The sequence below is a fragment of the Lygodium microphyllum genome, chromosome 24 (genome assembly GCF_053477565.2).
Source record: "Lygodium microphyllum isolate KBCC chromosome 24, Lygodium_microphyllum_v1.1.10, whole genome shotgun sequence".
Taxonomy (NCBI): Eukaryota; Viridiplantae; Streptophyta; class Polypodiopsida; order Schizaeales; family Lygodiaceae; genus Lygodium; species Lygodium microphyllum.
Window position 1 is genome coordinate 36,961,253 of NC_141158.1, and position 26,285 is coordinate 36,987,537.

Genomic DNA, 26,285 nt, shown 5'->3' on the forward strand with positions numbered 1-26,285 from the left:
AAAGAATAAGAGAGAAAGAGAAAGAGAAAGAGAAAGAGGGAGAGAGAGGGGGGAGGAAACGAGAGAGGGAGAGAAAGAAAGAGAGGGAGAGGGAGAGGGAGAGGGAGGGAGAGTGCATTCTCTCTCTCCCTCTCCCTTTTGCTTTTATGATTTGTATATATACATTGAGAGAGAGAGAGAAAATGAGAGGGAAAGGGAGGAAATGGGGGAGGGAGGGAGAGGGGGAGGAGGGAGAGTGAGAGGGAGAAAATGGAAGAGGGAGGGGGATGAAATGAGAGAATGAGAGAGGAAGAGTGTATTCTCTTATTTATTTAATTTTTGTATAATTTGTATATAATGTGAAAGGGAGAAGAAATGAGGGAGAAAGAGAGTGAAATTAAAGAGAGAGAGGAAGGAAATGGGAGAGAGGAAATGAGAGAGAAAGAGAGAAAGAGAGAGGGAATGAGAGGAGTGTTTATTCTCTCCTTTTTATTTATTTTTTGTATAATTTGTATGTAATGAGAAAGGGAGAAGAAATGAGGGAGAGGGAGAGGAAAAAAGAGAGGGAAATTAAAGAGAGGGCGAGGGAGGGGAAGAGGGAAAGGAAATGAGAGAGCAAGGGGAGAAAGAGAGAGAAAATGAGAGAGGGAAAGGGAGAGGGAATGAGAGAGGGAAAGGGAGAGGGGGGAGAGACGAAAACATAATAGGGAAATAAGAGAGGCAGAGGGAGGGAGAAGAAATTAGAGGAGAGGAAGAGAGCAAAAGGAAATAAAAGAGAGAGGAGAGAGAAAGAGATAAGATGTTAAACATAATAAGCAAATAAAGCAAGAGAGGGTATGGGTGAGGGTGAGGGTGAGGGTGAGAGAGGAAATGAGAGGGAGAGGAAGAGAAAAAAATGAGAGGGAGAGGAGAGAAAAAAATTATTAAAAATAATAGAGAAAGAAAAAGAGAGGGTCAGGGTGAAAAATGGACAGGAAATGAGAGGAAGAAAAAGAGATAAAGGTAAATAAGAGAGGGAGAGGAGAGAGAAAAATAGAGAAAATCATTAAACCTAATAGGGAAAGAGAGATAGAAAGAAAGGGTGAGGGCAAGAGAGGGAGAGGAAGAGAAAATGAAATGAGAGAGAGAGCAAGAGAGAAAACGAAATAAGACAGGGAGAGAGAAAAAAAATAAGAGAGAGAGCAAAGAGAAAAATAGAAAAACCATTAAACCTAATAGGGAAATATTTTAAGAGAGGGTGAGGGCGAGGGAGGGAGAGGAGAGAGAAAAAGCAAATGAGAGAGGGAGAGGAGAGAAAAAAAGGAATAAGAGAGGGCAAGGGAGAGAGAGAAATAGAGAGAGGAGAGGGAAAAAAAGAGGGAGGGAGAGCAATGAGAATAAGAGAGAAAAGGAAATGAGAGGGACAGGAGAGAGAAAATGAATGAGAGGAGAGAAAAATGGAATGAGAGAGGACAAGGGAGGGAGAGAAATGAGAGAGAAGAGAGAAAAAGAGAGGGAGGGAGAGGAATGAGAGGGAGAGTAGAGAGAGAAAAGGAAATGAGAGAGAAGAGAGAAAAAGAGAAATATCATTATACCTAATAGGAAAAGAGAAACAGAGGGTGAGGTTGAGGGAGGGAGAGGAAATGAGAGAGGGAGAGGAGAGAGAAAAAGGAAATGAGAGAGGGAGAGAAGAGAAAGAGAGAGGGAGGGAGAGGTACTAAATACTAGTGTTCTATGATACTATATCTTAGGTCATAGAAAGAGAGAGATGGAAGGAGAGTATAACAATCTAAGAAAGGAAAATAATGATAACAAAAACAAATTGTTTGTTGTAACGTAGACAAAATAGAAAACGAATGTCATGTTCAAGATCGCGAGGCGTATCTTAATCAGCGTGTCCCATGTCCTTGCTCTCAATGCAAGTTAGCAATTAGACGAAAATGTCGATTGTCTATAGAAGACGTACGACGATTTGGCGAGTTTCAATTTGAGATCATTGATCAGGCGATTGCGGATTTTCAGCAAACGGTAATTTGAAGTTAATATCAATCATACATTGTACTCGCAAGCTAATTGAATACCATATACAATAAGATTGGGTCTTGCTGGCAAATTTTCTATCCAGGGAGGTGATGTCTCGTCCCAAGGAAGAGTGCACCCTTTGCGGCCAATTAGAAGAGTATGTGGGCGTGCGATGGATGGAGTGCATGAGCCAATCCACCACTCGCAAGGCCAATCTATACCGTCAATGCCAGAGAAAACAAGCAACCTTCCAGGCCTACATACAATCTTAGAGCCTGAGATGGAGGCAATGATCGATGCATTGATTCCCATGGATGTCGAGACTTTTGATCCGCTTAGAGAGGAAGTATCCATACCATTATATGATGGGTGCCGAGTATCTCGTGAAGACACTGCCTGCACTCTTAAGTGTGCAAGTAAAATACGGATGGAGCGATACGAGTGTGACGGAGTTGTTCAGGTACCTTGTACATATGCTTCATTGAAAAATTTTTTCGGCACTATTGTTACAAACATTTGTGCTTTTTCAAGGTGTTTTATGATTTTTTTCAAGTTATTGAAATATCGTATATTACCACCTCCAAATACCATGCCTGAGTCTCGTAATAATGCACATGTTTTACGGAAGCTTAGCATGGACTACAATAACATCCATGCATGTATCAACGATTGCATACTGTTTCGAGAAGAATACGAGACTATGGAGACATGTCCAAACTGTGGTGCTCACAAGTATCGACAGGACTTGCAAGGGCAAACCATCCCTCAAAAAGTTCTCAGACACTTTCGGCTCATCCCCCGCATAAACCACATGTTTCGAATGTCCGACATGGCGAGCTTGACAACGTGGCAAGCGCAAAATAGGTCCACGGAGGGAGTTCAACGAATATCAGCGGATCCGCGCACATAGAGCTACATTGACTTAATCTTCCCAAGCTTTGCGCGAGAGCCAAGGAATCTTCGGCTCGGTCTTGCAATGGATGGCGTGAACCCATTCGGTCACAGTGCTCGATCTGTGCTCAACTTCTTACAGTGTGTGGCATGTAGTCCTTGTCAACTACAATATTCCTCCATGGCTTTCTACGAAGAAAGGACATCTTATCCTTAGCTTGCTCGTCCCAGGCCGCTACAAAGTAAAAAATATGGACGTGTATCTCTGTCCATTAGTCGATGAGCTTAAGATTTTGTGGGAGGGGGTCACCGTGTAAGATATGAGCAGGCGCGATGGTCGACGATCAGTCAATATTCGAGCCATTCTCATATGGATGATGCATGACTTTCTAGGATTGGAAGAGTGCTCAGGTGAGCAGACCTCCGTTTTTACTTGTAATATCTATATTTTATCTAGTTCACCAAGTATTCACTAGGTCGTGGTGTTGGAACAGGTCTGGTTACCTCAAGTTATCATGCATGTTCATTGTGCGGGCCACAATTAGACTCCCGAAGGTCACGAACCGTGAAGAAGATGGTATATCAAGGACACGCTGCTTGAGCATCACTCAAGGAAGGTTATCTTGGATGACCTGCAACACGTATGAACGCCGCAAGCTGGTACGAGCTGAAAATGGTCCACGCGGAATCACATCCAAATGGCAATGCATGGAAATGCGGCAGTTCTCAGTTTTCTACAAGTTGTCATATTGAACCCACTTACAAGTCAACCACTTGTTGGATCCCATGCATTTTTTCAAGAATGTGGGCAGCTTGTTATGGGACCACATCACAGAAAAGAGAGACACTATAGGGACACGAATGAATTTGAAGGAGACAGGTAAGATGGAGGCACTTTGACCGCAGTCGAGTCTTGATAGTCGTGTACAACTTCCATACACTCCTTGGGTTTTGTCCACTAAAGAAGAGCGCATTGTGAAGCAAGTAATCAAATCTATCCGTACTCCGACAGGTATGATGCGTTCTCTCAGGTCCGCATTTTCTAAAGATGACCATTTATCAGCGCTAAAATCCCATAACTAGCATAAGATATATCAGATTTGTACTACGAATAGATTGTAATTAGCGTGGGTATTTTGCTATTTAGAATGTACCCATTATTCATAATGCTTTCTTATTTGTGGCAATTTGTACTACCGATCACGATCGCAAGATGTCTTACTCCAAAAATACACGGCGCCATTTACAGATTGTCTTTGGTGCAATGGATCTCACAGAAAGAAGAAAATTAAGACCTCCTCTATTGAATCCGCAAGGCGAGGAGCAGTGGAGATAGTTTGTCTCTTTGAGAAATACCTGCCCACTAGCATGCTCACGATAGAACTTCACCTTCTTGTGCATCTTATGGATGAAGTGAAGATTGCTGGACTTGTCTATACGCGATGGATGTTCTTCTTGGAGTGCTTCATGAAAATCCTGAAAGGCTTTGTGCGACAACGAGCTCGACTAGAAGATAGCATGGCCGAAGGTTGGTTGATGTCTGAGGCGCTAGTGCATATTTCACAATGGCTACCAACGGTGGAACAAGACAATGAAATTGTATGGTCGCTGAAGGACGATGATAGACTAACTGAAGATGTGGTAGTTGGAAGAGAAGGTGAATCGCTTTTCTATGTTGCACCATGCCTCTATGGAGACGTGGCTCGCCAAGTACCAGATTGCTAGGCAAGATCGAGAGGAAACGCGAGCTGAATTCCGACGTAGTACACATTATCGACCGATTCGATATCCCAAAGACATAGAGGAGATGCCGCGGTTTATGTCAACGCGATGGTTGCATGGATCCTTGACCGCAACGTCTCATGAAGGGACAGAGGTCTCAATGGAAAAGTGAAAATTCTCGAGGAGATGTAGTCCAAAGGTGATTAGGGGTTTAGAATCTGTCGTATCTAAATTTTATATAAGACATCTAATTTGAGTGTTTCAATGTACAATACAAAATATATAGTGCAACGTAGTCGCGCGGACGGCATTTTCGCGTGGAATATATCGACAAAATGCGCTCCACAATGGACTATGGTGTCATGGCAAGGTTTGAGCAAGAGAGCCGATCACGAGCAACATATCCAAACACGGTTGTGGATGAGATGAAGTATTTTGGGAACTTGCAAAGTATTGTTACGGTAAATTACCGTAGCTTCTCCATGATACTATTCGATGTGCAGTGGTTCAAAGTGGTACTTGGAAGAGCTGGAGCAACAATTCGACGAGGTCCATCTGGATTTGTACGACACCTTTGTGTTGCCCACCCATTATGAACAGGTACATGGACTTATTTGCTTGCTAATTGTATTACGACATGGTTTATATCACAATGGTTTGAACTCTCTTGTACATGTTTGTGAACAGGTAATCTTTTATCCAAACCCCCGAGAACCTCGATGGTGGTATGTTATACCTTCAACTCCTCGAAGTGCGAGAGTATATGATCAAAGCATTGTTCCGAGTATAGATAAAGATAATATGTAAATAGAGGGATCGATATTGCAAGGGGTGGAGGTCGTCGAAAGCTTGGAGCCAACATCAGCTAACAATGATGGAAATACAAGAGTCCAAGAATTCTTTGAAAACAAGGCGACTCATTCTTTTGTGGTGACATGTCTATCGACCTTCCAATGTATGCAGAGTTGTGTTAGGAGATTAATATGAGACCATAGGATACTTCATACTTGGAGCATCCACTTACTCAATTCATTGACCAATCGCTTATAAGAGTACATAAGATATGCATTTTCAATGAGATTTTTTTTAAATAATTTATATTATTGTGCTTTGTATGATTTAAATTGATTATTCTAACATCATTTTTTATCTATATAGATGTCATTTTCAAGATGAGTCGAGGGATGAGCGATGAGGAGTTACATGACATCTTCGCACGCATGTCTCCAGACCAAATCGCGAGATTCAGAGAGACGGCAGACCAGGAGTTGTCTCGGTCTTCGTCAAAGTGCTCTGCTAGATCTGCTTCAGCGCGATCGGATGCTTCGGCTTCAAGAAGATGAGCTCGACGCTCACGACTTGGGCCAGAGGGAGGGAGTGCATCGAGATCAGAGGGATGCTGCAAAGATACAGAGGCAATGAGCCCGCGGTCGATACGGGATACATACGCAACTCCTCGCTCTAGTGGCCCTTCCAAAAAGCGTACCTCAGGCTTAGGTGGATGATGTGGAGACACGGATGCGGTGTCTCCATCTCGTCGTTCAAATGGAGCTGTGTCACCTCCAGGCTTTGTCATACATGTGGAGACATCTACTCCAGTTACTCTAGCTTTTGCGCAACCAGGTGGCACCCCTATGGATGCCACTCTGAGAAATATCACCCTCGTCAATACACCGGATACACATGGATCTCCTGGATATGCCCAGGAGCATAGATGCAGATGGGAGAAGATTCATCTTAAGCAAAATCCAGGGGTTATGGATATCTAGTCGATAGTAGATCATGAGTCATCATCATGAATAATGAGGGGAGCAGGGTGATGGCTCGCATGAGAGAGTTGTGCCAACAAGTTTTTCGACACATCTTGGATGATCAACATACCAGAGGGGAGAAGAGACTACATAGTAGCAGCCTTGCACGAGGAGTTTCCGGTGCCAGTCGCAGTACATAGATTCTTTACGGGCTGGATGATGGTTACATGCGTACATACATGTCACATAGACGATCCGACGCACGCAAGGCAATCAAGAGTGGGACTGCAAAGTCTGAGTGATTAGATGCAGACGACTGGCGTTGACTGAGGAAGGAGGCTACAGAATCTCCAGGACGGAGTCAACAGCGCAAGGCAGCGAGGACACGACTCGAGGCCGAAGTGGTCCATCATCTTGGGAGTGGCGCCCACATGACATATTTGGAGGACTTTGTAAGTTTTTCCTTTGTTTTGCTTGTTTATTTTTTTGAAATATTCTTTGTATTGACAATCATGTTTCTAACGGTTAGCTTTTTTTTTACAGCACTCCATTATAAATCGCAATCCGACTGGTCTTGAGACTTGATATGCAAAGAGGCATGGTCTCACTGCATTAATCGACCGCAATTGGTCGATCAATATAGTGAGACCGTACCTCTGCAATCGATCGATCAATACAGTGAGACCATGCATTGATCGACCGTAATCGATCGACCGTAATCGATCGATCAATACAGTGAGACCATGCCTCTCTACATATCGAGTCTCAAGGCCAGTCGGATCGCGATTTATAATGAAATGCTACAAAGAAAACAAAATGCTAATTGTTAGAAACATGATTATCAGTACAAAAAATATTTCAAAAAATAAACAAGTGAAATAAAAAAAATTTACAAAGTCTTCCAAATATGTCATGTGATTGCCACTCCAAAGATAATGGACCACTCCGACCAAGTCGTGCCCTTGCTGCCTCACGCTGTTGACTCCGACGTCCTAGAGAATCTGTAGCCTCCTCTCTCAGTCAACGCCAGTCGTCTACATTTAATTACTCGGGCTTTGCAGTTCCACTTTTGATTGCCTTGTGTGCATCGGATCGTCTATGTGACATGTATGCACGATTGTAACCCATCATCCAGCCCGTAAAGAATCTATCTATTGCGACTGGTACCGAAAACTCCTCGTGGAAGACTGCTACTATGTAATCCAATCTCCTCTCCAGTATGTTGATGATCCACGATATGTCGAAAAACTTGTTAGCACAACTCTCTCATGCGATCCATCACCCTCCTTCCCTTATCATTCATGATGATGACTCCTTACCTACTATCGACTAGATATCCATAACCCCCTGGAGTCTGCCTAAGATGGGTTATCTCATATCTGCGTCCACGCTCCTAGGCATATCCGAGAGACCCCCATGCATCCAGTGTACCGACGGGGATAATAATATCTCTCGGAGTGACATCCACAGGAGTGCCACCTGCTAATGGTTGCACAAAAACCGAAGTAACTGGAGTAGACGTCCCCACAGGTGTAACAAATCCTGGAGGTGACACAGCTCCAGCTGAATGACGAGACGTAGAACACCGCGTCCGTGTCTCCATAGCATCCACCTGAGCCTGAGGTACGCTCCCTGGAATGGCCACAAAAGCGAGCCACACATATATCTCGTGTCGACTGCGGACTCACTGTCTCTGTATCTCCGCAGCATTCCCCTAATCTCAATGCACTCCCTCCCTCTTGCCCAAGTCGTGAGAGTCGAGCTCTTCTACTCGAAACCGAAGCATCCGATCGCGCTGAAGTAGATTTAACAGAGCGCCCTAACGAAGACCAAGATAGCTCCTGGTCTGCCACCTCTCTGAATCTGGCGATCTGATCTGGAGACATGCGTGCAAAGATGTCCTGTAACTTCTCATCGCTCATCCCTCGACTCATCTTGAAAATGTCACCTACACAGATAAAAAATAATGTTAGAATAATCGATGTAAGTTATACAAAGCACAGTAATATAAATTATTTTAAAAAAAACTCTCTCTCTCTCTCTCTCTCCCTCCCTCCCTCTCTCTCTCTCTCTCTCTCTCTCTCTCTCTCTCTCTCTCTCTCTCTCTCTCTCTCTCTCTCTCATTGATCTTAATTTAACTACATATTTTAGCTCAATCTCATGGATTGGTAATGCTTAACATCTCCAAGATTTTCATCTTTGTGTTTTACTTAAAACATTGCATTATAACATCAAATGTCAAATTGATAAAGATATTTTAAAAATTATCATGAGCTCAATAGAAATTTAGATTATATTAAGTGAAGATGAAGATGAGATAGAGATAACTTTGGAATTATATAAATCGAGTCAAAAAATATTCTATAGAAATAATTTTGAACAAATAATGCAATATAAAATATTTTTCATATGCAATGGATATAGTAAAAGAAATCAATACGAAGCTAAAATCTTACAAAGAGGAGGTTACAAGAAATGACAGTAAGTAATGAGACACACATCATGTGGACGAGCATGAAGATGTAGGTCATCTCTCTCTATGTTTATCTATCTGTGCAATGTAGTGTATACATATGTGTGTGTGTGTGTGTGTGTGTGTGTGTGCATGTGAGCTCATCTCGCCTCGCGCTTTTGTATTTATATGTAAACAACCCAACCTCGTATTCGTTTCTCTTTTCTCACTATATAACGTCACCATTTCAATTTCAAACACAAGTTAATATAGTATACCACTCATCTTTTTTTTCATCTCCCTTTTGTCCTTTATGAATGTGTTTTAATGGCCTTTTGATAAATATCATTGATGAGCAAGAAAAACGAATTGATTTACCAAAAGACCACTAAAACGAATTCATTAAGGAGAAAAAAAAAACAGTAAGTATTATGCTACATTAACTCATGTTTGAAACTGAAATGACAAAGTATATCGAGCAAAGACAAGAAAATGAAATAATGCGAGTTGGATTGCTTACATATAAATATGAAAAACAGGAGGCGAGACAAGCTCAAACATACACACTTATACACACACTACAGTGCACATGCAGACACACAAACAAATGGTTCGTATTTTTATGCTCGTCAACATGATACCTCCCTCCTTGCTATCATCACATGCAACCTCCTCTTTATAAGATTTCAGCTCTATTATTCTTTCTTTCACTATACCAATCACATCCGAAAAATATTTTGTATTGTATTATTTGTTCAAAACTATTTCTATGGCGTATTCTCTAACTCGATCTGTATAATTTCAAAGTCATTTCTCTCTCACCTTCATCTTCCAGCAGAACAATGCAGAACTTTCCATTGATGAGACATCTGCTACCATTTCTAGTATGAATGACTCTATGGATACATCAGCTTTAAAGGTCACTGTTGCCTTACCAGATTTCATGAATGCAGAACTTTCCAAACAAAAGATTTACTTCTCATACCTGTGAGTCTAGTATTCCCCACCCTGAACACAAAGATACATAGTTTATATGCTCTTTAATTTCAATGTTACCTATCCTCTTCTTGGAAATGTCTCCAGCTTTTGAAAGTCTTCAATGCTGCTTGTCTTCTTCTTAGAAATGTCCACTAGTCACTCCAATGCTCCCTACCATGTCTGTACATATGCACCTGAAGTTATTGAATTTGTGTGACCGAAAAAGAGAAATTAAATAAAATATCACTAACTAGATCAAAAACTTATGGCTTTAATACCACTTGTCAAAAAAATGACAACAGAGAAAAAAGAGAGTGTGTGTACATAAGAGAGAAATACTACAAGAAAAAAGAGAAAGAGTAACGATGAGAGAGAGACTAGAAAATGAGAGAGAAAGACAAAAAGAGAAAGAAATAAATCATAAATGCTTGGAGAGAAAGGTGAAGATAAAAGAAGACTGATATTATTATCTAATGTTCAAAATTCAAGTCCCTAACACCTTGTATACCCACTAGTGTAGCTAGTATTTTTCCATTATTAAATCCCCCTCTCTTACACACATTCATTAAGGAGAAAAGAGAAGAAAACAGAGTGGGTAGCATGCTACATTAACTCGTGTTTGGAACTCAAAATGACAAAGTTGTATGGCGAGCAAAGAGAGAAAAATGAAAGAATGTGAGTTTTGTTGCTTACATATAAATACACAAGACACGAGGCAAGGAGAGCTCATACACACACGTGTACACACACATGTACACACACTACACTGCACAAGCAGACACACACATAGATTATCCACTTCTTCATGCTCGCCAACATGATGCCTCCCTCCTTACTTGCTATCATCATCTATAACCTCCTCTTTGTAAGATTTCAGCTCCGTACTATATTTAACCACTACAAGGATTTAAACCTATAGCGATGGCAGGTAGCGACGCAAGGAGCAGCGTCGCTATTTGTGTCGCATAGAGACGCCCCACAGGAAAAAAAACAAGTAAAACTGAGCGCGGGTTCGTTTCGCACATTTTCGTCGATCGTTTTGAAGGAAGAGCGAGAGACAGAGAGCGACCGTCGTAAGAGAGTGAGAGCATAAAGGCTTGCCGCCACCACCGCCGAAGCCGTCATTTGCAAAGGAAAGGAGGAGCCTTCATCGAGAAGAGGAGCCGCCAAACCCTCACCATATCTCATCGGTAAGTCCATTCTCTCCTTTTGCTTGTTTAGGGTTTAATTGTCTTCCTCTTTTGCTTGTTTATGAGAGAAAATGAGAGAGAAAGAGAGAGAGAGAGAGAGAGAGAGAGAGAGAGAGAGAGAGAGAGAGAGAGAGAGGGAGAGGGAGAGGGAGAAAGAGAAAGAGAAAGAGAGAGAAAGAGAAAGAGAGAGAGAGGGAGAGAGAGGGGGAGGAAATGAGAGAGGGAAAGAAAGAGAAAGAGAGGGAGAGGAAGGAAATGAGAGAGGGAAAGGGAGGGAGAGTGCATTCTCTCTCCCTCTCTCTTTTGCTTTTATAATTTGTATATATATATTAAGAGAGTGAAAGGAAATGAGAGAGAAAGATAGGGAGGGAGAGAGGGGCAGGGAGGGAGGGAGAGGGAGGAAATGGAAGAGAAAGGGGGATGAAATGAGAGAACGAGAAAGAATAAGAGAGAAAGAGAAAGAGAAAGAGAAAGAGGGAGAGAGAGGGGGGAGGAAACGAGAGAGGGAGAGAAAGAAAGAGAGGGAGAGGGAGAGGGAGAGGGAGGGAGAGTGCATTCTCTCTCTCCCTCTCCCTTTTGCTTTTATGATTTGTATATATACATTGAGAGAGAGAGAGAAAATGAGAGGGAAAGGGAGGAAATGGGGGAGGGAGGGAGAGGGGGAGGAGGGAGAGTGAGAGGGAGAAAATGGAAGAGGGAGGGGGATGAAATGAGAGAATGAGAGAGGAAGAGTGTATTCTCTTATTTATTTAATTTTTGTATAATTTGTATATAATGTGAAAGGGAGAAGAAATGAGGGAGAAAGAGAGTGAAATTAAAGAGAGAGAGGAAGGAAATGGGAGAGAGGAAATGAGAGAGAAAGAGAGAAAGAGAGAGGGAATGAGAGGAGTGTTTATTCTCTCCTTTTTATTTATTTTTTGTATAATTTGTATGTAATGAGAAAGGGAGAAGAAATGAGGGAGAGGGAGAGGAAAAAAGAGAGGGAAATTAAAGAGAGGGCGAGGGAGGGGAAGAGGGAAAGGAAATGAGAGAGCAAGGGGAGAAAGAGAGAGAAAATGAGAGAGGGAAAGGGAGAGGGAATGAGAGAGGGAAAGGGAGAGGGGGGAGAGACGAAAACATAATAGGGAAATAAGAGAGGCAGAGGGAGGGAGAAGAAATTAGAGGAGAGGAAGAGAGCAAAAGGAAATAAAAGAGAGAGGAGAGAGAAAGAGATAAGATGTTAAACATAATAAGCAAATAAAGCAAGAGAGGGTATGGGTGAGGGTGAGGGTGAGGGTGAGAGAGGAAATGAGAGGGAGAGGAAGAGAAAAAAATGAGAGGGAGAGGAGAGAAAAAAATTATTAAAAATAATAGAGAAAGAAAAAGAGAGGGTCAGGGTGAAAAATGGACAGGAAATGAGAGGAAGAAAAAGAGATAAAGGTAAATAAGAGAGGGAGAGGAGAGAGAAAAATAGAGAAAATCATTAAACCTAATAGGGAAAGAGAGATAGAAAGAAAGGGTGAGGGCAAGAGAGGGAGAGGAAGAGAAAATGAAATGAGAGAGAGAGCAAGAGAGAAAACGAAATAAGACAGGGAGAGAGAAAAAAAATAAGAGAGAGAGCAAAGAGAAAAATAGAAAAACCATTAAACCTAATAGGGAAATAGAGAAAGAGAGGGTGAGGGCGAGGGAGGGAGAGGAGAGAGAAAAAGCAAATGAGAGAGGGAGAGGAGAGAAAAAAAGGAATAAGAGAGGGCAAGGGAGAGAGAGAAATAGAGAGAGGAGAGGGAAAAAAAGAGGGAGGGAGAGCAATGAGAATAAGAGAGAAAAGGAAATGAGAGGGACAGGAGAGAGAAAATGAATGAGAGGAGAGAAAAATGGAATGAGAGAGGACAAGGGAGGGAGAGAAATGAGAGAGAAGAGAGAAAAAGAGAGGGAGGGAGAGGAATGAGAGGGAGAGTAGAGAGAGAAAAGGAAATGAGAGAGAAGAGAGAAAAAGAGAAATATCATTATACCTAATAGGAAAAGAGAAACAGAGGGTGAGGTTGAGGGAGGGAGAGGAAATGAGAGAGGGAGAGGAGAGAGAAAAAGGAAATGAGAGAGGGAGAGAAGAGAAAGAGAGAGGGAGGGAGAGGTACTAAATACTAGTGTTCTATGATACTATATCTTAGGTCATAGAAAGAGAGAGATGGAAGGAGAGTATAACAATCTAAGAAAGGAAAATAATGATAACAAAAACAAATTGTTTGTTGTAACGTAGACAAAATAGAAAACGAATGTCATGTTCAAGATCGCGAGGCGTATCTTAATCAGCGTGTCCCATGTCCTTGCTCTCAATGCAAGTTAGCAATTAGACGAAAATGTCGATTGTCTATAGAAGACGTACGACGATTTGGCGAGTTTCAATTTGAGATCATTGATCAGGCGATTGCGGATTTTCAGCAAACGGTAATTTGAAGTTAATATCAATCATACATTGTACTCGCAAGCTAATTGAATACCATATACAATAAGATTGGGTCTTGCTGGCAAATTTTCTATCCAGGGAGGTGATGTCTCGTCCCAAGGAAGAGTGCACCCTTTGCGGCCAATTAGAAGAGTATGTGGGCGTGCGATGGATGGAGTGCATGAGCCAATCCACCACTCGCAAGGCCAATCTATACCGTCAATGCCAGAGAAAACAAGCAACCTTCCAGGCCTACATACAATCTTAGAGCCTGAGATGGAGGCAATGATCGATGCATTGATTCCCATGGATGTCGAGACTTTTGATCCGCTTAGAGAGGAAGTATCCATACCATTATATGATGGGTGCCGAGTATCTCGTGAAGACACTGCCTGCACTCTTAAGTGTGCAAGTAAAATACGGATGGAGCGATACGAGTGTGACGGAGTTGTTCAGGTACCTTGTACATATGCTTCATTGAAAAATTTTTTCGGCACTATTGTTACAAACATTTGTGCTTTTTCAAGGTGTTTTATGATTTTTTTCAAGTTATTGAAATATCGTATATTACCACCTCCAAATACCATGCCTGAGTCTCGTAATAATGCACATGTTTTACGGAAGCTTAGCATGGACTACAATAACATCCATGCATGTATCAACGATTGCATACTGTTTCGAGAAGAATACGAGACTATGGAGACATGTCCAAACTGTGGTGCTCACAAGTATCGACAGGACTTGCAAGGGCAAACCATCCCTCAAAAAGTTCTCAGACACTTTCGGCTCATCCCCCGCATAAACCACATGTTTCGAATGTCCGACATGGCGAGCTTGACAACGTGGCAAGCGCAAAATAGGTCCACGGAGGGAGTTCAACGAATATCAGCGGATCCGCGCACATAGAGCTACATTGACTTAATCTTCCCAAGCTTTGCGCGAGAGCCAAGGAATCTTCGGCTCGGTCTTGCAATGGATGGCGTGAACCCATTCGGTCACAGTGCTCGATCTGTGCTCAACTTCTTACAGTGTGTGGCATGTAGTCCTTGTCAACTACAATATTCCTCCATGGCTTTCTACGAAGAAAGGACATCTTATCCTTAGCTTGCTCGTCCCAGGCCGCTACAAAGTAAAAAATATGGACGTGTATCTCTGTCCATTAGTCGATGAGCTTAAGATTTTGTGGGAGGGGGTCACCGTGTAAGATATGAGCAGGCGCGATGGTCGACGATCAGTCAATATTCGAGCCATTCTCATATGGATGATGCATGACTTTCTAGGATTGGAAGAGTGCTCAGGTGAGCAGACCTCCGTTTTTACTTGTAATATCTATATTTTATCTAGTTCACCAAGTATTCACTAGGTCGTGGTGTTGGAACAGGTCTGGTTACCTCAAGTTATCATGCATGTTCATTGTGCGGGCCACAATTAGACTCCCGAAGGTCACGAACCGTGAAGAAGATGGTATATCAAGGACACGCTGCTTGAGCATCACTCAAGGAAGATTATCTTGGATGACCTGCAACACGTATGAACGCCGCAAGCTGGTACGAGCTGAAAATGGTCCACGCGGAATCACATCCAAATGGCAATGCATGGGAATGCGGCAGTTCTCAGTTTTCTACAAGTTGTCATATTGAACCCACTTACAAGTCAACCACTTGTTGGATCCCATGCATTTTTTCAAGAATGTGGGCAGCTTGTTATGGGACCACATCACAGAAAAGAGAGACACTATAGGGACACGAATGAATTTGAAGGAGACAGGTAAGATGGAGGCACTTTGACCGCAGTCGAGTCTTGATAGTCGTGTACAACTTCCATACACTCCTTGGGTTTTGTCCACTAAAGAAGAGCGCATTGTGAAGCAAGTAATCAAATCTATCCGTACTCCGACAGGTATGATGCGTTCTCTCAGGTCCGCATTTTCTAAAGATGACCATTTATCAGCGCTAAAATCCCATAACTAGCATAAGATATATCAGATTTGTACTACGAATAGATTGTAATTAGCGTGGGTATTTTGCTATTTAGAATGTACCCATTATTCATAATGCTTTCTTATTTGTGGCAATTTGTACTACCGATCACGATCGCAAGATGTCTTACTCCAAAAATACACGGCGCCATTTACAGATTGTCTTTGGTGCAATGGATCTCACAGAAAGAAGAAAATTAAGACCTCCTCTATTGAATCCGCAAGGCGAGGAGCAGTGGAGATAGTTTGTCTCTTTGAGAAATACCTGCCCACTAGCATGCTCACGATAGAACTTCACCTTCTTGTGCATCTTATGGATGAAGTGAAGATTGCTGGACTTGTCTATACGCGATGGATGTTCTTCTTGGAGTGCTTCATGAAAATCCTGAAAGGCTTTGTGCGACAACGAGCTCGACTAGAAGATAGCATGGCCGAAGGTTGGTTGATGTCTGAGGCGCTAGTGCATATTTCACAATGGCTACCAACGGTGGAACAAGACAATGAAATTGTATGGTCGCTGAAGGACGATGATAGACTAACTGAAGATGTGGTAGTTGGAAGAGAAGGTGAATCGCTTTTCTATGTTGCACCATGCCTCTATGGAGACGTGGCTCGCCAAGTACCAGATTGCTAGGCAAGATCGAGAGGAAACGCGAGCTGAATTCCGACGTAGTACACATTATCGACCGATTCGATATCCCAAAGACATAGAGGAGATGCCGCGGTTTATGTCAACGCGATGGTTGCATGGATCCTTGACCGCAACGTCTCATGAAGGGACAGAGGTCTCAATGGAAAAGTGAAAATTCTCGAGGAGATGTAGTCCAAAGGTGATTAGGGGTTTAGAATCTGTCGTATCTAAATTTTATATAAGACATCTAATTTGAGTGTTTCAATGTACAATACAAAATATATAGTGCAACGTAGTCGCGCGGACGGCATTTTCGCGTGGAATATATCGACAAAATGCGCTCCACAATGGACTATGGTGTCATGGCAAGGTTTGAGCAAGAGAGCCGATCACGAGCAACATATCCAAACACGGTTGTGGATGAGATGAAGTATTTTGGGAACTTGCAAAGTATTGTTACGGTAAATTACCGTAGCTTCTCCATGATACTATTCGATGTGCAGTGGTTCAAAGTGGTACTTGGAAGAGCTGGAGCAACAATTCGACGAGGTCCATCTGGATTTGTACGACACCTTTGTGTTGCCCACCCATTATGAACAGGTACATGGACTTATTTGCTTGCTAATTGTATTACGACATGGTTTATATCACAATGGTTTGAACTCTCTTGTACATGTTTGTGAACAGGTAATCTTTTATCCAAACCCCCGAGAACCTCGATGGTGGTATGTTGTACCTTCAACTCCTCGAAGTGCGAGAGTATATGATCAAAGCATTGTTCCGAGTATAGATAAAGATAATATGTAAATAGAGGGATCGATATTGCAAGGGGTGGAGGTCGTCGAAAGCTTGGAGCCAACATCAGCTAACAATGATGGAAATACAAGAGTCCAAGAATTCTTTGAAAACAAGGCGACTCATTCTTTTGTGGTGACATGTCTATCGACCTTCCAATGTATGCAGAGTTGTGTTAGGAGATTAATATGAGACCATAGGATACTTCATACTTGGAGCATCCACTTACTCAATTCATTGACCAATCGCTTATAAGAGTACATAAGATATGCATTTTCAATGAGATTTTTTTTAAATAATTTATATTATTGTGCTTTGTATGATTTAAATTGATTATTCTAACATCATTTTTTATCTATATAGATGTCATTTTCAAGATGAGTCGAGGGATGAGCGATGAGGAGTTACATGACATCTTCGCACGCATGTCTCCAGACCAAATCGCGAGATTCAGAGAGACGGCAGACCAGGAGTTGTCTCGGTCTTCGTCAAAGTGCTCTGCTAGATCTGCTTCAGCGCGATCGGATGCTTCGGCTTCAAGAAGATGAGCTCGACGCTCACGACTTGGGCCAGAGGGAGGGAGTGCATCGAGATCAGAGGGATGCTGCAAAGATACAGAGGCAATGAGCCCGCGGTCGATACGGGATACATACGCAACTCCTCGCTCTAGTGGCCCTTCCAAAAAGCGTACCTCAGGCTTAGGTGGATGATGTGGAGACACGGATGCGGTGTCTCCATCTCGTCGTTCAAATGGAGCTGTGTCACCTCCAGGCTTTGTCATACATGTGGAGACATCTACTCCAGTTACTCTAGCTTTTGCGCAACCAGGTGGCACCCCTATGGATGCCACTCTGAGAAATATCACCCTCGTCAATACACCGGATACACATGGATCTCCTGGATATGCCCAGGAGCATAGATGCAGATGGGAGAAGATTCATCTTAAGCAAAATCCAGGGGTTATGGATATCTAGTCGATAGTAGATCATGAGTCATCATCATGAATAATGAGGGGAGCAGGGTGATGGCTCGCATGAGAGAGTTGTGCCAACAAGTTTTTCGACACATCTTGGATGATCAACATACCAGAGGGGAGAAGAGACTACATAGTAGCAGCCTTGCACGAGGAGTTTCCGGTGCCAGTCGCAGTACATAGATTCTTTACGGGCTGGATGATGGTTACATGCGTACATACATGTCACATAGACGATCCGACGCACGCAAGGCAATCAAGAGTGGGACTGCAAAGCCTGAGTGATTAGATGCAGACGACTGGCGTTGACTGAGGAAGGAGGCTACAGAATCTCCAGGACGGAGTCAACAGCGCAAGGCAGCGAGGACACGACTCGAGGCCGAAGTGGTCCATCATCTTGGGAGTGGCGCCCACATGACATATTTGGAGGACTTTGTAAGTTTTTCCTTTGTTTTGCTTGTTTATTTTTTTGAAATATTCTTTGTATTGACAATCATGTTTCTAACGGTTAGCTTTTTTTTTACAGCACTCCATTATAAATCGCAATCCGACTGGTCTTGAGACTTGATATGCAAAGAGGCATGGTCTCACTGCATTAATCGACCGCAATTGGTCGATCAATATAGTGAGACCGTACCTCTGCAATCGATCGATCAATACAGTGAGACCATGCATTGATCGACCGTAATCGATCGACCGTAATCGATCGATCAATACAGTGAGACCATGCCTCTCTACATATCGAGTCTCAAGGCCAGTCGGATCGCGATTTATAATGAAATGCTACAAAGAAAACAAAATGCTAATTGTTAGAAACATGATTATCAGTACAAAAAATATTTCAAAAAATAAACAAGTGAAATAAAAAAAATTTACAAAGTCTTCCAAATATGTCATGTGACTGCCACTCCAAAGATAATGGACCACTCCGACCAAGTCGTGCCCTTGCTGCCTCACGCTGTTGACTCCGACGTCCTAGAGAATCTGTAGCCTCCTCTCTCAGTCAGCGCCAGTCGTCTACATTTAATTACTCGGGCTTTGCAGTTCCACTTTTGATTGCCTTGTGTGCATCGGATCGTCTATGTGACATGTATGCACGATTGTAACCCATCATCCAGCCCGTAAAGAATCTATCTATTGCGACTGGTACCGAAAACTCCTCGTGGAAGACTGCTACTATGTAATCCAATCTCCTCTCCAGTATGTTGATGATCCACGATATGTCGAAAAACTTGTTAGCACAACTCTCTCATGCGATCCATCACCCTCCTTCCCTTATCATTCATGATGATGACTCCTTACCTACTATCGACTAGATATCCATAACCCCCTGGAGTCTGCCTAAGATGGGTTATCTCATATCTGCGTCCACGCTCCTAGGCATATCCGAGAGACCCCCATGCATCCAGTGTACCGACGGGGATAATAATATCTCTCGGAGTGACATCCACAGGAGTGCCACCTGCTAATGGTTGCACAAAAACCGAAGTAACTGGAGTAGACGTCCCCACAGGTGTAACAAATCCTGGAGGTGACACAGCTCCAGCTGAATGACGAGACGTAGAACACCGCGTCCGTGTCTCCATAGCATCCACCTGAGCCTGAGGTACGCTCCCTGGAATGGCCACAAAAGCGAGCCACACATATATCTCGTGTCGACTGCGGACTCACTGTCTCTGTATCTCCGCAGCATTCCCCTAATCTCAATGCACTCCCTCCCTCTTGCCCAAGTCGTGAGAGTCGAGCTCTTCTACTCGAAACCGAAGCATCCGATCGCGCTGAAGTAGATTTAACAGAGCGCCCTAACGAAGACCAAGATAGCTCCTGGTCTGCCACCTCTCTGAATCTGGCGATCTGATCTGGAGACATGCGTGCAAAGATGTCCTGTAACTTCTCATCGCTCATCCCTCGACTCATCTTGAAAATGTCACCTACACAGATAAAAAATAATGTTAGAATAATCGATGTAAGTTATACAAAGCACAGTAATATAAATTATTTTAAAAAAAACTCTCTCTCTCTCTCTCTCTCCCTCCCTCCCTCCCTCCCTCCCTCTCTCTCTCTCTCTCTCTCTCTCTCTCTCTCTCTCTCTCTCTCTCTCTCTCTCATTGATCTTAATTTAACTACATATTTTAGCTCAATCTCATGGATTGGTAATGCTTAACATCTCCAAGATTTTCATCTTTGTGTTTTACTTAAAACATTGCATTATAACATCAAATGTCAAATTGATAAAGATATTTTAAAAATTATCATGAGCTCAATAGAAATTTAGATTATATTAAGTGAAGATGAAGATGAGATAGAGATAACTTTGGAATTATATAAATCGAGTCAAAAAATATTCTATAGAAATAATTTTGAACAAATAATGCAATATAAAATATTTTTCATATGCAATGGATATAGTAAAAGAAATAAATACGAAGCTAAAATCTTACAAAGAGGAGGTTACAAGAAATGACAGTAAGTAATGAGACACACATCATGTGGACGAGCATGAAGATGTAGGTCATCTCTCTCTATGTTTATCTATCTGTGCAATGTAGTGTATACATATGTGTGTGTGTGTGTGTGTGTGTGTGTGTGCATGTGAGCTCATCTCGCCTCGCGCTTTTGTATTTATATGTAAACAACCCAACCTCGTATTCGTTTCTCTTTTCTCACTATATAACGTCACCATTTCAATTTCAAATACAAGTTAATATAGTATACCACTCATCTTTTTTTTCATCTCCCTTTTGTCCTTTATGAATGTGTTTTAATGGCCTTTTGATAAATATCATTGATGAGCAAGAAAAACGAATTGATTTACCAAAAGACCACTAAAACGAATTCATTAAGGAGAAAAAAAAAACAGTAAGTATTATGCTACATTAACTCATGTTTGAAACTGAAATGACAAAGTATATCGAGCAAAGACAAGAAAATGAAATAATGCGAGTTGGATTGCTTACATATAAATATGAAAAACAGGAGGCGAGACAAGCTCAAACATACACACTTATACACACACTACAGTGCACATGCAGACACACAAACAAATGGTTCGTATTTTTATGCTCGTCAACATGATACCTCCCTCCTTGCTATCATCACATGCAACCTCCTCTTTATAAGATTTCAGCTCTATTATTCTTTCTTTCACTATACCAATCACATCCGAAAAATATTTTGTATTGTATTATTTGTTCAAAACTATTTCTATGGCGTATTCTCTAACTCGATCTGTATAATTTCAAAGTCATTTCTCTCTCACCTTCATCTTCCAGCAGAACAATGCAGAACTTTCCATTGATGAGACATCTGCTACCATTTCTAGTATGAATGACTCTATGGATACATCAGCTTTAAAGGTCACTGTTGCCTTACCAGATTTCATGAATGCAGAACTTTCCAAACAAAAGATTTACTTCTCATACCTGTGAGTCTAGTATTCCCCACCCTGAACACAAAGATACATAGTTTATATGCTCTTTAATTTCAATGTTACCTATCCTCTTCTTGGAAATGTCTCCAGCTTTTGAAAGTCTTCAATGCTGCTTGTCTTCTTCTTAGAAATGTCCACTAGTCACTCCAATGCTCCCTACCATGTCTGTACATATGCACCTGAAGTTATTGAATTTGTGTGACCGAAAAAGAGAAATTAAATAAAATATCACTAACTAGATCAAAAACTTATGGCTTTAATACCACTTGTCAAAAAAATGACAACAGAGAAAAAAGAGTGTGTGTACATAAGAGAGAAATACTACAAGAAAAAAGAGAAAGAGTAACGATGAGAGAGAGACTAGAAAATGAGAGAGAAAGACAAAAAGAGAAAGAAATAAATCATAAATGCTTGGAGAGAAAGGTGAAGATAAAAGAAGACTGATATTATTATCTAATGTTCAAAATTCAAGTCCCTAACACCTTGTATACCCACTAGTGTAGCTAGTATTTTTCCATTATTAAATCCCCCTCTCTTACACACATTCATTAAGGAGAAAAGAGAAGAAAACAGAGTGGGTAGCATGCTACATTAACTCGTGTTTGGAACTCAAAATGACAAAGTTGTATGGCGAGCAAAGAGAGAAAAATGAAAGAATGTGAGTTTTGTTGCTTACATATAAATACACAAGACACGAGGCAAGGAGAGCTCATACACACACGTGTACACACACATGTACACACACTACACTGCACAAGCAGACACACACATAGATTATCCACTTCTTCATGCTCGCCAACATGATGCCTCCCTCCTTACTTGCTATCATCATCTATAACCTCCTCTTTGTAAGATTTCAGCTCCGTACTATATTTAACCACTACAAGGATTTAAACCTATAGCGATGGCAGGTAGCGACGCAAGGAGCAGCGTCGCTATTTGTGTCGCATAGAGACGCCCCACAGGAAAAAAAACAAGTAAAACTGAGCGCGGGTTCGTTTCGCACATTTTCGTCGATCGTTTTGAAGGAAGAGCGAGAGACAGAGAGCGACCGTCGTAAGAGAGTGAGAGCAAAAAGGCTTGCCGCCACCACCGCCGAAGCCGTCATTTGCAAAGGAAAGGAGGAGCCTTCATCGAGAAGAGGAGCCGCCAAACCCTCACCATATCTCATCGGTAAGTCCATTCTCTCCTTTTGCTTGTTTAGGGTTTAATTGTCTTTCTCTTTTGCTTGTTTATGAGAGAAAATGAGAGAGAAAGAGAGAGAGAGAGAGAGAGAGAGAGAGAGAGAGAGAGAGAGAGAGGGAGAGGGAGAGGGAGAGGGAGAAAGAGAAAGAGAAAGAGAGAGAAAGAGAAAGAGAGAGAGAGGGAGAGAGAGGGGGAGGAAATGAGAGAGGGAAAGAAAGAGAAAGAGAGGGAGAGGAAGAGGAAGGAAATGAGAGAGGGAGAGGAAGGAAATGAGAGAGGGAAAGGGAGGGAGAGTGCATTCTCTCTCCCTCTCTCTTTTGCTTTTATAATTTGTATATATATATTAAGAGAGTGAAAGGAAATGAGAGAGAAAGATAGGGAGGGAGAGAGGGGCAGGGAGGGAGGGAGAGGGAGGAAATGGAAGAGAAAGGGGGATGAAATGAGAGAACGAGAAAGAATAAGAGAGAAAGAGAAAGAGAAAGAGAAAGAGGGAGAGAGAGGGGGGAGGAAACGAGAGAGGGAGAGAAAGAAAGAGAGGGAGAGGGAGAGGGAGAGGGAGGGAGAGTGCATTCTCTCTCTCCCTCTCCCTTTTGCTTTTATGATTTGTATATATACATTGAGAGAGAGAGAGAAAATGAGAGGGAAAGGGAGGAAATGGGGGAGGGAGGGAGAGGGGGAGGAGGGAGAGTGAGAGGGAGAAAATGGAAGAGGGAGGGGGATGAAATGAGAGAATGAGAGAGGAAGAGTGTATTCTCTTATTTATTTAATTTTTGTATAATTTGTATATAATGTGAAAGGGAGAAGAAATGAGGGAGAAAGAGAGTGAAATTAAAGAGAGAGAGGAAGGAAATGGGAGAGAGGAAATGAGAGAGAAAGAGAGAAAGAGAGAGGGAATGAGAGGAGTGTTTATTCTCTCCTTTTTATTTATTTTTTGTATAATTTGTATGTAATGAGAAAGGGAGAAGAAATGAGGGAGAGGGAGAGGAAAAAAGAGAGGGAAATTAAAGAGAGGGCGAGGGAGGGGAAGAGGGAAAGGAAATGAGAGAGCAAGGGGAGAAAGAGAGAGAAAATGAGAGAGGGAAAGGGAGAGGGAATGAGAGAGGGAAAGGGAGAGGGGGGAGAGACGAAAACATAATAGGGAAATAAGAGAGGCAGAGGGAGGGAGAAGAAATTAGAGGAGAGGAAGAGAGCAAAAGGAAATAAAAGAGAGAGGAGAAAGAAAGAGATAAGATGTTAAACATAATAAGCAAATAAAGCAAGAGAGGGTATGGGTGAGGGTGAGGGTGAGGGTGAGAGAGGAAATGAGAGGGAGAGGAAGAGAAAAAAATGAGAGGGAGAGGAGAGAAAAAAATTATTAAAAATAATAGAGAAAGAAAAAGAGAGGGTCAGGGTGAAAAATGGACAGGAAATGAGAGGAAGAAAAAGAGATAAAGGTAAATAAGAGAGGGAGAGGAGAGAGAAAAATAGAGAAAATCATTAAACCTAATAGGGAAAGAGAGATAGAAAGAAAGGGTGAGGGCAAGAGAGGGAGAGGAAGAGAAAATGAAATGAGAGAGAGAGCAAGAGAGAAAACGAAATAAGACAGGGAGAGAGAAAAAAAATAAGAGAGAGAGCAAAGAGAAAAATAGAAAAACCATTAAACCTAATAGGGAAATAGAGAAAGAGAGGGTGAGGGCGAGGGAGGGAGAGGAGAGAGAAAAAGCAAATGAGAGAGGGAGAGGAGAGAAAAAAAGGAATAAGAGAGGGCAAGGGAGAGAGAGAAATAGAGAGAGGAGAGGGAAAAAAAGAGGGAGGGAGAGCAATGAGAATAAGAGAGAAAAGGAAATGAGAGGGACAGGAGAGAGAAAATGAATGAGAGGAGAGAAAAATGGAATGAGAGAGGACAAGGGAGGGAGAGAAATGAGAGAGAAGAGAGAAAAAGAGAGGGAGGGAGAGGAATGAGAGGGAGAGTAGAGAGAGAAAAGGAAATGAGAGAGAAGAGAGAAAAAGAGAAATATCATTATACCTAATAGGAAAAGAGAAACAGAGGGTGAGGTTGAGGGAGGGAGAGGAAATGAGAGAGGGAGAGGAGAGAGAAAAAGGAAATGAGAGAGGGAGAGAAGAGAAAGAGAGAGGGAGGGAGAGGTACTAAATACTAGTGTTCTATGATACTATATCTTAGGTCATAGAAAGAGAGAGATGGAAGGAGAGTATAACAATCTAAGAAAGGAAAATAATGATAACAAAAACAAATTGTTTGTTGTAACGTAGACAAAATAGAAAACGAATGTCATGTTCAAGATCGCGAGGCGTATCTTAATCAGCGTGTCCCATGTCCTTGCTCTCAATGCAAGTTAGCAATTAGACGAAAATGTCGATTGTCTATAGAAGACGTACGACGATTTGGCGAGTTTCAATTTGAGATCATTGATCAGGCGATTGCGGATTTTCAGCAAACGGTAATTTGAAGTTAATATCAATCATACATTGTACTCGCAAGCTAATTGAATACCATATACAATAAGATTGGGTCTTGCTGGCAAATTTTCTATCCAGGGAGGTGATGTCTCGTCCCAAGGAAGAGTGCACCCTTTGCGGCCAATTAGAAGAGTATGTGGGCGTGCGATGGATGGAGTGCATGAGCCAATCCACCACTCGCAAGGCCAATCTATACCGTCAATGCCAGAGAAAACAAGCAACCTTCCAGGCCTACATACAATCTTAGAGCCTGAGATGGAGGCAATGATCGATGCATTGATTCCCATGGATGTCGAGACTTTTGATCCGCTTAGAGAGGAAGTATCCATACCATTATATGATGGGTGCCGAGTATCTCGTGAAGACACTGCCTGCACTCTTAAGTGTGCAAGTAAAATACGGATGGAGCGATACGAGTGTGACGGAGTTGTTCAGGTACCTTGTACATATGCTTCATTGAAAAATTTTTTCGGCACTATTGTTACAAACATTTGTGCTTTTTCAAGGTGTTTTATGATTTTTTTCAAGTTATTGAAATATCGTATATTACCACCTCCAAATACCATGCCTGAGTCTCGTAATAATGCACATGTTTTACGGAAGCTTAGCATGGACTACAATAACATCCATGCATGTATCAACGATTGCATACTGTTTCGAGAAGAATACGAGACTATGGAGACATGTCCAAACTGTGGTGCTCACAAGTATCGACAGGACTTGCAAGGGCAAACCATCCCTCAAAAAGTTCTCAGACACTTTCGGCTCATCCCCCGCATAAACCACATGTTTCGAATGTCCGACATGGCGAGCTTGACAACGTGGCAAGCGCAAAATAGGTCCACGGAGGGAGTACAACGAATATCAGCGGATCCGCGCACATAGAGCTACATTGACTTAATCTTCCCAAGCTTTGCGCGAGAGCCAAGGAATCTTCGGCTCGGTCTTGCAATGGATGGCGTGAACCCATTCGGTCACAGTGCTCGATCTGTGCTCAACTTCTTACAGTGTGTGGCATGTAGTCCTTGTCAACTACAATATTCCTCCATGGCTTTCTACGAAGAAAGGACATCTTATCCTTAGCTTGCTCGTCCCAGGCCGCTACAAAGTAAAAAATATGGACGTGTATCTCTGTCCATTAGTCGATGAGCTTAAGATTTTGTGGGAGGGGGTCACCGTGTAAGATATGAGCAGGCGCGATGGTCGACGATCAGTCAATATTCGAGCCATTCTCATATGGATGATGCATGACTTTCTAGGATTGGAAGAGTGCTCAGGTGAGCAGACCTCCGTTTTTACTTGTAATATCTATATTTTATCTAGTTCACCAAGTATTCACTAGGTCGTGGTGTTGGAACAGGTCTGGTTACCTCAAGTTATCATGCATGTTCATTGTGCGGGCCACAATTAGACTCCCGAAGGTCACGAACCGTGAAGAAGATGGTATATC

General features: G+C 42.2%; 1 protein-coding gene across 1 annotated transcript in view; it reads right to left on the reverse strand.

Annotated features, from left to right (window-relative positions):
* Window positions 1-21,302: 21,302 nt before the first annotated feature.
* LOC148014979 (uncharacterized) overlaps window positions 21,303-26,285 on the reverse strand; it is a 39,319-nt gene continuing 34,336 nt past the window's right edge. Inside the window, exon 4 of the mRNA XM_087665454.1 lies at window positions 21,303-21,358. Coding sequence (XP_087521580.1) covers window positions 21,318-21,358 — 41 coding nt within the window. The 3' untranslated portion in view covers window positions 21,303-21,317. The remainder of the gene's footprint in view (window positions 21,359-26,285) is intronic.